The sequence below is a fragment of the Oryzias latipes genome, chromosome 14 (assembly GCF_002234675.1).
Source record: "Oryzias latipes chromosome 14, ASM223467v1".
Taxonomy (NCBI): Eukaryota; Metazoa; Chordata; class Actinopteri; order Beloniformes; family Adrianichthyidae; genus Oryzias; species Oryzias latipes.
The window spans coordinates 9,151,941-9,166,274 of NC_019872.2; the positions used below are offsets into that span (position 1 = coordinate 9,151,941).

Below are 14,334 nucleotides of genomic sequence, written 5' to 3' on the forward strand. Positions count from 1 at the left end.
AGAGGAAGCCAGCATTTGTACCTTCAAACATCTATTATTCAAGAAAGAATTATTAAATAATTACCAGCAGACTGTACAAAATCCCTCTGAGATGTCCAATTTTTCAAAACATATCATTAAAATATATTTAAATAATATATATTAAATATTAAGCTGCCACATTCTGATTACAGACACCGAAGCTAAGGTGCTAACTCCAAAAGAGAAACTATTTGTGGGAAGAAAAAAAACAGTTTTTGTAAAATACCTGCAGAAAAATCCACAAAGGTAACTTTTCTTCATCTCTAAATGCCTTTTGTTTTCTTGTCTTCCTGTAAAAGTGGCCCTTGATACACAAATCATTTTTTTAATAGTAAGGAGCATTTTTATTTTTGCAAATCGCTCACGATTTCACTGATGTCAGAATGTGGGAAGTTCAATTCAATTCAATTCAATTCAATTCAATTTTATTTGTATAGCCCAAAATCACAACAATAGTCGTCTCAATGGGCTTCGTACCGGTAATTGTAAAGTAGATATAAAATGATTATGATCATGAATACATATAATTCAATAGGAATATTCTAAACTGTACTCAAATAAACAGACTAACCTAAACTAGTTATTCCTGCCCTTAGACCCTCCTTTGTGCAAAGGAAAAATGCCTAAAAAAACAGGTACAGAATAAAAGAAAAAACCTCAGGGGTGTCCACATGAAGGAGGGATCCTCCCCCAGGACGGACAGGCGATGTACCAGAACTCTTAGAGAACTATTAGCTCATATAACTCTTCAACTGCATGTTTAAATAGGAAGTACTGGTATGTGTTCAATTTCTCTGTCCCACATGAATTATAGACATTGAGGAAAAAATGTAGATCTTTTTTTAATGATTTTCCATAACTGAATTCATTTGAAAAATAAAAATAAAAAGGTGATACATTTCTAAAATGAACGAAACAAAATGCATCAAGAACATACAACAAACCATTTGTAGTGTAATAACCATTTAATAATCACATTGAGGGACCAAAAGTTAAAATACTGATTGATTTGATATGATTTAAGTGGGCATATCAGTCATGCACTGATGTGCTCAGCCCACAAGGGCTTATATGACACTGGAAAACAAGATGCAGAAGAAAAAAAATATATATATACATACACACACACACACACACACACACACACACACACACACACACACACACACACACACACACACACACACACACACACGCACACACACACACACACATATATATATATAAAATATATATATATATATATATATATATATATATATATATAATATATATATATAAAATATATATATATATTTGCAACTTACCATTAAGTTTTTGAATTTTAAAGATTTAAAGAGAGAGAGAGAAACAAGCCCATCACAAAAATACAATAACCTCCTTAGTCAGAGTCTAACAGATTACAAAGTGTCCATTCTAATTGTCCATGCCTTTGACACAAAATTTGCCAAACAAAAAAATTCATTTTCAAAAAGCCAACGTAAAATGTTATCTTCAGATAACCAAAACAAATCGGGACATTTATTTTCTATTGCCTAATACAAACAAAGTCTCTGTTTTCGTACAAAGGACGATAAAACAAAAAATGAAATTCAACCTCCACCACTTGCAGCTCAGACCTCACAGTCTTTCCTGCTCAGGAACACCTTCAAAGCGCCCTTCTTCCACCTGTAGGGGGAGCATTCCTGCTCTAAGTTGAGCACATGAGGATCTTTGTCCTCTTTTTAAGTTGTACATAACATATGGCTCAGCACAAAATGTATCCTTAATTTGCAAATAAGTTCGTAGTTTTGGTTTTTGAAGCAGTTTCATTTTCCAGCCTTTATCATAATAACCAACTAAAGTTTACTTAAAGGCCCGTACACACCACACCGGGACGAATTTCGCCCGCGATTTTCGCCGACGTTTAACGCCTCGTGACTAAACAAGGGCACCAATGTGAGTGTGCACATCGACGCGAAAAAACGCCACGCGTCAAAGCGTCACTTTTTTAAAAACGCCTCGGGTTCGTTTTTTTGGTTTGACGCACCGCGTCGAAAACTATACGACCAATGAGAATGGCGCTTTTGCTCACGTGTCTGGAGCTTCTGAAGTTACAGTAAAACACAACTTGGGGGCGCTCAAACACAAAACTGCCTTTCTGAGCACATATACCAGCGGAGAACATAGACGCCAAGTAGAGTCTACACTGCCGCAAAGAAATAATGACGGAAATTCTAAAATATCCCGAACCAAGCACTAGTTGGAACTACTGGTGCTTGAAATATTCATGTTTTCTTTGTATGATTCTGACAAGCGCGTAAATACTCGCTCTCTTCTTCTGAGTGAAAAGCGACTTTAAGAAGCGTAAAGTTGCGCAGCGCCACCTTGTGTACAGGAGTATTTCTGTTTTACATTAAGCGCCATCTAATGTCAGGGAAGGAAATTGCATGTTCGCTAGGCGCATCGTCAGCGAAAATCGCCTGGGTGTGAACACAAAAAACGTGGCGAATAACGCCTGGCGAATATTCTTCCCGGTGTGTACGGGCCTTAACATTAACAATCTTACATTTCAAACATTAAAAAAAATAATGATTGTAGGTTCACAGAGGACATAATGTTAAATACATCATTACACCAGGGATAAATATGAGCTCTATCCCAATCAAACATTTTACACGCAAGTTTCTCTGCAGGTAAAGCAACTAGCCGGTTCCATAATCTGAGAACTTCTGCTCTTTGTTTGATCACACAATGTTGCCACCACATGTCCCCCTCTATGGCGGCTTTAGTGGTGAACCTGTGTACACCCAGAAAGTATCTCATTGCCCTGTTTTGAACCTTATAACACTCAGGAGCGTATTCATAACCCCAGACTCCTGGGGTATAAAATAACACAGATCCCACCGTGGCATCATACAATTTACTAAACGTGTCAAAACTTAACTCAGGACAGACCTTCATCTTATTTTTCACTGCACCAAGCGCCCTCCCAGCAGAATCTGATAACAGCTGTTTTCTTTCTGAGAACATCATATTTTTATGAAAAACAAAACCAAGATATTTAGAAGTATCTATATACATAAAAGTACAGTGGTGGACAAAATTGTTGGTACCCCTCAGTTAAAGAAAGAATGTCCACAATGCTCACTGAAATGACTTGAAACGTTCAAAAGTAACAATAGATTAAAATTTATTGAAAATTAAATAATCAAATCAGGCATTACTTTTGAGTTGTTGATTAACAGAATTGTTTAAAAAAACAAAATGATGGTACCCACAACTTAATATTTTGTTGCACAACCTTTTGAGGCAATCGCTGCAATTAAACGGTTTCTGTATTTGTCAATGAGCCTTCTGCACCTGTCGACAGGTATTATGGCCCACTCCTCATGAGCAAACTCCTCCAGTTGTCTCAGGTTTGACGGATGTCTTCTCCAAATGGCATGTTTCAGCTCCTTCCACAGTTGTTCAATGGGATTCAGATCTGGGCTCATAGAAGGCCACTTCAGAATAGTCCAACGCTTTTCTCTTAGCCATTCTTGGGTGTTTTTGGCTGTGTGTTTTGGATCGTTGTCCTGTTAGAAGACCCGTGACCTGCAACTGAGACCAAGCTTTCTGACACTAGGCAGCACGTTTCTATCCAGAATGCCTTGATAATCTTGAGATTTCATTTGACCTTGCACAACTTCAAGACACCCTGTGCCAGATGCAGCAAAGCAGCCCCAAAACAGAACTGAGCCTCCTCCATGTTTCACAGTAGGGACAGTGTTCTTTTCGTTGTATGCTTCATTTTTGGGTCTACCAACATAGAGCTGATGTGCCTTACCAAAAAGCTCCAGTTAGTCTCATCTGTCCAAAGGACATTTTCCCAGAAGCTTTGTGGCTTGTCAACATGCATTTTTGCAAATTCCAGTCTCTCTTTTTATGATTTCCTTTCAACAGTGGTGTCCTCCTTGGTCGTCTCCCATGAAGTCCACTCTGGCGCAAACAACCACGAATGGTGCGATCTGACACTGATGTACCTTGATCTAAGAGTTCACCTTTAATGTCTTTGGAGGTTGTTCTGGGCTCTTTGGATACAGTTCGAATTATCCGTCTCCTCACTTTGTCACCAATAGGCTCCGTGCACGAAAGTAAGGAGTTCTACTTCCGCTGCCTTGAGTGTGAGGCCGACCATTTCCGGCTTGCGACTTCTATAGCAGCGACACGGCAGATTTTGATTGCGAAAGATGGTATATTTCACCCGTTTTCTACAAACAAGGTCTCCCGAAAATCGACGTGAACGACATCTACGGGATTGTCGACCAGTGCGTGGTTACGGGCAAAATATCGTGTCGAAAATACCGAAAAGGAAATGTGTCCCGTTGTAAACAAACCTTTGCTGTCACATTTATGCAGCAGCTCGGTAACATACGAGGCGATCTTCCAAACGTGCTTTTATTAATTTTATGAATATTATGAAGTGCCTGTTCGCTCTCATTTTATATTTAATCCTTGTGGTCAGTGCTTTTTTTGTGGAAGAAGAACAGAACTGAAGAACAACCCAGTGTTAGGAGAGGCTAACAACACGGGCTAACAACATCAGCCTTTATTTGTCGGGGCACAATTAGAAGCACAATTCCATGTGTCGTGATTTTTTGAACAGTTTCTAAGGACTGAGCGGCATTTCTGCTCTGAAAAGCTCACACACTGCCCCGTGACGGCTGTGTAAGCTGGCCGCTCGAGCTCTGCTCTGTCCTCGCGAGTCCGGCAGCCGCTAACCCAGAGTGGCGGCTCGGCTCGCAGTCCGAATTCTCACACATAACAAAACGCACACGTAACAAAGCACCCTCCCCTCAAACACATTAATAAATCCAGCTGCTCTGCTCATTCAGAGAGGTTCACTCGGTCCACTGGCTCCGGAGCCCGAACGCAGAGCTCGGATGCCGGGTCCAGACGTCAGTGAGCACGCACCCCCCGCATCTCCCTCGTGAGGGGTGAAAGAGACGGGAGAGCCAGCGGGGCGAGAGCTGAGCGGGGCGTCTGCAGAGCCGCTGGTCGGTCCCGTATGAGCTCACAAGCTTTCTCTCAGCGAAACACCGTCTATGCATGACGTAACCCAGATCAATAGTGACACACGATCGGAATGACCGTTTACATGAACAACGATCGGTATACCCAGCTATCTCGATCGGAAAGAAATTTTGATCCGAACGAGTCTGACCGGGGCAAAGTATTCCGAACGGCGTGTTTACATGACGCATTTTCTTTCCGATTGCTGCAAATACGAAACACGACTAGTCTTGCTTGGGGTGAAGTCCTCCCGCTGTGTTCACCATCCATTCGGCTCTCACCGACACATCTACTGGAAAGTTATGAAAGCTTATATTAGTACTGTTGTACTTTGACCAATTCGCACACGGGTACACAACAGTGTTGTGATGTCATTGTCACGCGTTGAAACACCAAACGCCTCTCTTTTACCCGAAATCCGCTCCTTTTTACTCAAAACTAGCAACTCAACAAAACTCCCCACAACAATAACACGACCAACAGGAAATTGTCGGCCTCACACTCGAAACACGGAAGTTAACCGGAAGTTCTGTCGTGCACGTAGTCTATTTTCCTCTTCCGGCCACGTCCAGGGAGGTTGGCTACCGTCCAGTGGGTCTTTAACGTCTGAATAACATGTGCCACTGTCGTCACAGGAACTTCAAGCTGCTTAGAGATGGTTGTAGCCTTTACCTTCACGATGTTTGTCTATAATTTTGTTTCTAATGTCCTGGGACATTCTCTCCTTGGCTTTCTGTTGTCCATGTTCAGTGTGGTACACACCTTTTCACCAAACAGCAACGTGACTATTTGTCTCCCTTTAAATAGGCAGACTGACTGATTATGAGTTTGAAAACAGCTGTGATGTCAATTAAAGGACATACCTGAGTTCATCATGACCCCCTGGGCAAAAAGTTCTCATTCTTTTATAGAGGTACCATCATATTTGTCCAGCCCTATTTCCTTAGTTTTTTTTTTTAATAATTCAGTTAATCAACAACTCAAAAGTAATGGCTGATTTTGATTATTTAATTTTCAATAAATTTCAATTTATTATTTTTGAAAGTTTCAAGTCATTTCTTGAGCATTGTGGACTTTCTTTAACTGAGGGGTACCAACAATTTTGTCCGCCACTGTAGTTTTACTAAAATAAAACTGAGAATTACTTGTACAAAAGGCTTTCTAAAATGAACTACAGTATTTGTATTTTATCATCATTGATAGAGTCTCCATTTGTTACACCATTCATCCATTGTATTTAACATTCCTTGTAACTTTATTTCCTCATCAGCTATCAAAACAATATCATCAGCATAAAGTAATATGCTCAAGTTCCAATTATTAATATCAATCCCTAAGTTAGTTTTCTTAATTTCTTGAGCTAAATCATTGACATAGATAGCAAAAAGGGTTGGGGAAAGAACATTTAACTCCAAATGGTGTAGGAAATCAACCTTTTTTAGGTCATTCACCTATACACAGGCTAATGGAGCCTTGAACAGAGCTTTAATTGCTTTATAAAACTTACCATTAATACCATACATGAGTAATTTATATTCTAGAAGATCTGTTTATCCAGTCACATGCTTTTTTAAGATTCACAAAACAAACAAAGGTACTTTTACTGTCTTGAAGTCTAGCTCTCACCACGGAGGACAAAACATAAATATGGTCAATACACGCTCTATTTCTCCTGAATCCATTCTGACAGTCCAGTAAGGTTGTTTTCTTTAACATATTCCTTTATTGCTTTTATAGTTCTGTTTTGGTCTATTTTTATCCATTTCTTTATATAAAACGTTACAAAACCATCCATAACAATGGTTCAGATTTTCCTGTGTTTGCTTACCTTCCCTCATCTGAAGACCAATTTCACATAGAGACTAACAACAGACTTCTGACTCCAGAAAATTAACAGGCAGTTTTCTGCTTTTTATTTTGTAAACCAACTTGCATTTTATTTATAAAATTTGTTTCAATGGTTTTAAGATGCAAATAGAGCACTGGATGATCAGGGAGTTTACTTCTTTCATCAATTAGGTTAATCAGATAGGACTCGTTGCTTTTTACCAGCTCCAAAGGGGTGAGAACTTTAAATTCAACACACTCATTCAAACCAGTGTGCGGGGTGACAATGTAGTCCACCACAGCTTTACCCTTAAAGGATATAGAGGTGAAGCGATCATTCTCTGGATTTACCCTTCCATTCAAAACACAACATTTAGAGTCTTTAAGAGATTCAAAAAAAGCGTGTCCGTGATTGTTTGATACTGTGTCTAACACAACTCTTGAGGGAATATCATCCTCATCCACAAAGTCTTTTAAACATCCTATGCGACTATTCAAGTCTCCACATATATAAACAGAATCAGCATCTGATGCATAAATTAGTGAAAGTAAGTGGGCAAAAAAAACGATCAGCATTGTGCCCCCAAGTAGAGGTTTCAGGGGAAAAGTAGCATGAGATTGCTATAAACGAAAATTGACAAACCGTGCTCAAAACGTAAAGACAGAATCCCATCGTAGGTTTATCAATTCTCAAAGAAAAACTGTCCTAAAGAGTATTTTTCACAAATATTCCCACATCCCCAACAGCTTTTCTGTGCACAACCCGATTGTGTCCAATCCAGGTGGTAAAGCCATCCAGCTCCGGTATCAAATTAGATAGATAAGTCTCATTTAAAGAAATAATATCAGGCTCTAACGACATGAGAATCTGCGCTCTTAGTTCACAGTTATTCAGCGTCCAGCCGTTCACATTCCAGTGAACTAAAACAAATTCAGTACTCACAGGCTGAGCGTTGTCTTGTCACACTCCTGCCCCACGCTGCTCTGGACTGTTTGCTGTTTGGGCCCGTTTGATCAATGGCCAATAAATCCAATTGTAAGCTACGCATGATGGAAAATCCCAAGCATATGTGCATGCATATTGACAAATTATTATAAAAATAAATTGTTCAGTAACAGTAAAATATGCAAAGTTAACAATAAAAATGAATTAACATTGTCTGTGGACCTACCTGGTGCTTCACCGCTGTCCTGGTGGGAATGCTTCTGTGTTGCTGTCACCTGATTTTTTAATTCTTCATTTTTTCTAGGGTGGAGTCTGTATGGCAGAGCCCTCAGCAGAATTCAATGAGTTTAGAACAAATGGAATAAAACCTCACTCTCAGAGAACTGAAAGTAAACCCTGACCATGGAAAGATTTGCTTGTTCAAGGTGTGAAACCAAGTAACCCTTGTGCTATCCTAGGCACTTTAACATTGGGAGTTGGGTCATCTAGACCCACTAGACAGTGCTCTGAACCTTTTTTCTTCAATGATTTGTGATCTTCACTGGTGTCCATGGATTATATGAAATCTTTCCACCTTTATCCACCTTTGTCATGGTAGGGAGAACACGTCAATGGAAGGGTGGGGTCATCTAAGATAGCACAAGGGGTATCTAACTGACAAAAACAGATGATAGAAAAAAGAAAAGCTTGGCAAGATGACCTCAAATACTTATTTTTTTATTTATTGTGAACTGATCTAGATGTGATCCCCCCTGAACAGAGACCCCTTATATAATTATTATCAACCTTTATTTAACCAGGGAAAACCCATCGAGATCAAGATCTCTTTTGCAAGGGTGACCTGGCCAACAGGTCAGCTGCACACATCACAAAACAGAATAACACTATAAATTCAAATAATAGGATTGGATCTGTTACCATTTGAAGTTTACATTTTCAAATTAAAATACAGCAAATGACTGCAAAATGCTAAAGATCTAAGACAGGAGGTCTCATCCTGTTAGGATCACTCAGTTTTAGTTCTGTTGATGTCAGAAACTGTTGTGGAGCAGAAGAAGAGCCGTTTGGATGTTGTGGCTTCTTCTTTTTTGTTGAGAGGGGCTTCAGCCATTAAAAGCCCTTTGTTGTTATTTATGATTGTGTTAATAAAAAGCATATTGTTTTTCAATCAACACTTTTATGGCAGGAAATAAAAAAATTATCTGGATTTCCCCCCTTTCTTTTAAAAGTTTCTTTAATTGTACACTGAAAGTTTTTCTTTGTATTATCATATTTTGTTTCTCTTAGGAACAAACTGTCATGCATTTTTCATTTATCATCTCTTTATCTGTTAGTATACTAGGGCCTCATTGTCACTGTGCTAATCGCATGTTTTTAATATTTACTGTCAAAACATGCCCTACAAGTTCTCCATTATTTGTACTTCCAAGAACACAGTGGGTTATGACAAAAACACAAACATAAAGGAATGTTGTATCGTCATTGTGCGACATTATCTGTAAAGTCTCAAAAGGATTCATATTTTTTTGCACTTGAATTGTTGAGCTTTTAAAATCACATTCACTTTGATGTGTTTGCTGATGTCATGTTCCAGAAAGGACTGGCAACCTGCCCGGATAGGCTCCAGCAACCCTGTGACCCCAAAAGTCAGAAGAAAATGGATCAAATGAAATCAACAATTGTTTATAATGCACCTTTCATATGCATGTAACACAAAACACTTTACACAGTGAAACAAAAACCAAAGACTTACACTTATATATATATATATATATATAAAGTGATACATTCCAGAACATTGTCAATAGTGTAAGATAATTCGTTGACAATTTTGCTATTTATTGTTTGTTCAATGTATAAAGCCACTCCACCTTTTCTTTTATTTCTGTTAGTAGTATAAAGCTCGTAAAAGAAAGCGTAATTATTAAAAAAAACACGATTTTATCTAAAGCAAAAACTTTTTTTAATATATTTGCCAAATAAATGAAATGAAAGATAAAAAAAATGTTAATTTGTAGAGCTCCAAAAAGAGTTAATTTTTAAGAGAGTATCTCCAAAACAACCATTAGAAAGAAAAGGAAAACCAGCACTGACACGTTCACCAAGACAGTTCAGTCCTTAAGCAGCTAAACTCAATCAAAATGTCTAAAATGTGATTTCAGGGATGAAACCAGGTGAAAGAAAACATGCATTACGGGGACAGATTTATGACTGTGTGTTTACTTTCTCCGACCTGTTAGTAAATGATTCATAAAAGGAGGAGCAAAACCTTCTCTTTTCTTGCTTTTGCCTTTTTGTCAATCATTCAGGAATTATTTTCTTCTATTTTGCTTTTTATATTTTCTTTTTAGCCAGTATTTGTGTTACTATTAACACATTTCAGGAAGAACTCTGACATCACCACAGCAAGAAGAGGATAATATGGACTCATAATTTCACCCAAAGTTGTTGAGTTTTTTCCAATTTTGTTAAATTTCTGTGACAATGGAATCAATTGGCTGGGATTGTTTGTTTTGTTTTTTCCTGCTTCTGCTGGTGTTCCTGTGGCTTGTGGCTCTTCGATGGCCCAGAGTGCATTGCTGGGGGAGACGGGCTGTCAGGGCTGCAAGCTGGAGTTTGTGGGTCATTGTTTGCCAGATCATTGAACTCCCACTTCACAGGAATATGGAGACGTGCATTAAGGAGACAGAATCCCCTGAAACAGCAGACATTTTATCAGATTTAGGTGGAAAGTTAGACGGAGCCAGGTTTATCTGCAAGGCCACGGCTCTAGCCAAACATTTACAGCAGCACTGCAGCTCACTGAACATGTCTAACTTAGCCTCCTGGCCCAGAGGAGACCCCCACCTCCAGACCGTGTCCAGCCAGCTGTGTGGACAATATGGAGACACTACCCAATTCACAAGAGAGAACCTGGTATTGAAGGATGGGGGAATGGTTGCTCTGGACTGGGCTGTGGGGACAAGACATGATGATGCGGGAGTGAGGAAAAGATAGGAGCCAAGGAGAGAGCATCAGCTAGGGAGGAAAGGTCTGGGCTGCTTCACCCAAACCCCTCCTGTCCTTCTCCTCATCCCTCAGTCCTGGGGTGGAATGACACCTCATTTAAAGTTGCTTTCCCAGGAGGCCATGCTGCAGGGCTTTTATGTGGTGGTGTTTCACCATCGCGGGACAGCGGGATCCCCGTTAAGTACAGCACGACTGATGGAGTTTGGAGACCCGTCTGATCTTGAAGAGGTAGAAAATATATTTCTAATGTTTAGTAATCTTGAACTGTTTTTCCAAATGTTGGTATCCCACAAGACTCTGTTTTCGGCCCCATTTTATTCTTGTTGTTGAGCTCAGTTAAACATGGTGTCCACTTTCACTGTGCTTCTTAGTAATGCATCCAACTTTAGGTTATTTTTGTTTAATTTCTTTTGTTATCTGAAACTTAATTTTAAATTGATCTTTTCTCAAATGATTTCCCCCAAAAAATGTTACATTTTTAATTTTCTTCTGGAATAAATACCTTCACATTTGCATTTTTCTGTCAAAGTGATCATTTCATCACCCAAAAATGTTTCACCCAGCTGCATTTCTTTTTGAGCTCCCCTTTTTCAAACAGTATAATTGAGCATTGTTCTCTTTCAGGCAGTGGCTTACGTCCACAGCCGTCGGCCGTCCTCCATGCTATTTGCAGTGAGTGAGGGTTCAGGCTCAGGTGTCCTCCTCTCCTATTTGGGAGAATGTGGGTCCGGCTCCCACCTGACTGCAGCTGCAGCCATCTCACCCGTGCTGCTGGGCCAGCTGTGGTTTGAAACACTGATGCCTCCGATTTATCGATGGGGGGCGCTTTTTCACCGGAAACAGCAGCTCAGTAGGTGAGAGAAACTGTTGAAAAAACAAAGAATCGATGTAAACTATGATCAAAATGTTTATTTAAATGTTTTTCTTCTACTTACCGGGATGGTTTTGGAGTCAGATATGAAAACTCTCTGAAAGGCATCCTGGATGTGGATCGGGCTCTCAGCTCTTCATCCCTCAGGGAGTTTGAAGAAGCCCTTTTCTGCACATCAGCCCCGCCTCAGCAGCAACAAACTCATGGGTCTTCCCCTCTGAAGGGTCTGGCCCCCTCGTTGGCCTGGACACTGGGTGAAAGAGCTTACCTGGCAAAGGACTGGGAGGGCTACTGGGGAAGGAATGAACCTCTGAGGGATGCGGATGAGGTGGCGGTTCCCGTCCTCTGCATCTGCAGCAGGGACGACCCCATCCTCCCACCAGCCTCCACCCTTCCCCTTCCCCTCTTCCTGAGCAATCCTTACTTTCTCCTGGTGTTGACGGACAGAGGAGGCCACTGTGGGTTCACACTGGAGAGACGAGCAGAGGCGGATGAAGGGAGGACAAGGACTGAAGAGGAGGATGAAAAAAGATGGAGCCACATCCTGGCTCTGGAATACTTCAGAGTGGTAGCCGATTTCCTAAAATACGAGGAGAGCGATGAAACACGCTGGAGGAGATCACTTGATGGGAGTCAAAGTGTACAGAGGAGGACAGAGACGATGGCGGTCCCTCGTAGAAGGAGAACCAATGTGATGAGGAGACCTAAAGCCCAGTCATCACAGCACAGCGGTGTGGACGATCCAGAGAACTTCACCTGGAAGAGGTCCTACACCCGCTAAGGAGACTAGTTTTTGAAGAGGTTAAAGGTGGCTTTTACAAAAAATGTAAATGTAAACTCTCAAAACATCTTTAAAAAAAATTTAAATAAAAACTTAATAATAGAATGTGCTAAAATCAGAAGAAATCGAGTTTTTAACAATGAAAAAAAAAACATTCAAGAGATGTTCTGATCTCATTTCACTTTAAGATCTTGAAGTCTTTCGCTTTGCTTTTTGCTCTACAACTACTAGAACTACTTGTTCTGAATTTTCCCTGAGCATGTTTACATATTCAAGAAAGAACTGTGGAAATGAGGGGATAAACAGTTTTCTCACAAAAAACTCTTTCAATAATTCGTACTCATAGAAATATTCCTTCAATAAACCTTCAATTACATTTCTTCATTTGAAGTTTAAAAACCTTAAAAGAATACTTTAAGATGACTTTGTGGACACAAAAAAGCACCAAGACCATGAAATATTAAAATTACTTTATTACAGATGATTTTTTTTGTATCCAGTAGCCCTCTTCAAAGAAAAAGAAAAAAAGTAATTACAAACAAAATATTACATTTATCCCCTAAACTTTGCCTCTGCATTTACTTTATACACTTTAAATCTTTTTATCATCTGAAGGAATATCTGCTTTAATCTTCTCTGAGACATTCTGTTTTTGCACAATCTATACAGTTTAATACAGATTTCTGAACCAGGGGATTAAAACAGCAAGATCCACATATCGACAGGAGAGATAAAAAGAAATACTGATAAACAGACTGTACAGAGACTTGACCCTGCCTTCCGCCTTCCTGTCAGCCGACGGCTGTCACTCTGTCACACTGAGGGCGGGGCATCACAGTAGACTCTTTAATCTGGTCAGCTACTTGTGCAATCAGTGCAACTGATCCAGTTGTGGGTGACCAAAGTCTAAAGCTAGACTCAACCCCGCAACCTCGCAAGAAAAAAAGAAAAAAAACACCTGTGAGTTTCAGTAAGCATGAGGTCTTAAACTTTGTTGCTCACTTGGCCCTCTGCAGACGATATCTAGAAAATAAAAGGAGGAATTTTTAAGACAAAAATAAAAATAAAGTGGAGAGGAGCTGGAGAAGAGGTGGATAAAAGATGCACCAGCTTCTGGATAAAGAAAACCGGCATGTTTGCCTGCATAATCGTTGTCGTTTTTCTTTCTAAAGGCAAAAACATCCAATTCTGAGACACAATAGTTGAAAGAAAGGAGGCCCATTGATAAATAAATCAGGAATAAAACCAAAATGGCTTTGTTTTCAAAATCTCAAATAATGGAGGCGTCATTTTTGTAACAGCTGTTAAAAAGTTTAATCCAAAATTTTGCAGAGTGCACCAACTATTTCAGATTTCAGGAAATTTCTCAAATATATATTTTGGGACAATTCCTTCTCCACACTTGCATAACCTTCACCTCGTGCCCGAGGGTCCTTAAAAAAAAAACAAAAAAAAAAACCTGAAGATCCTGAACAGACTCCAGGTCTGCATCAAACACAATTAATGTCAGTAAAATATAGTCGATGCTAAAAGCAAAGACTAACTAAATACTCAAAATGTGCAAAATTATTCTCCTACACGAACAAAATGTTGCCATTTTCAAGGCGATCTGACCTAGCGTTGTGTCGTCAATCACAACAGAATATCTGTAACAAGTTTCCGAACTTGCGGCTGCAAGTAGACCAGTGAAAACTCCAAACCCACCGCTCGTCTAAAACCCCGACATTGTGCCCTCGTTGCAAGATAAATGATTTGTCGATAAGATTTCCACATCTTCAAACTATACAAATATTCACACATTGGCTGTACATTCCAGCTCCGAACAAACGATGCAGCGTTTCTGCA

General features: G+C 39.7%; 1 protein-coding gene across 1 annotated transcript; it reads left to right on the forward strand.

Annotated features, from left to right (window-relative positions):
• The first annotated feature begins 10,389 nt into the window (after window positions 1-10,389).
• LOC101166156 (protein ABHD15) lies at window positions 10,390-13,925 on the forward strand. The gene is made up of 4 exons (XM_023962772.1): window positions 10,390-10,446; window positions 10,826-11,065; window positions 11,462-11,691; window positions 11,793-13,925. The coding sequence occupies exons 1-4, from the start codon at window positions 10,390-10,392 to the stop codon at window positions 12,487-12,489; spliced, it is 1,224 nt and encodes a 407-aa protein (XP_023818540.1). The 3' UTR covers window positions 12,490-13,925.
• Window positions 13,926-14,334: the final 409 nt, after the last annotated feature.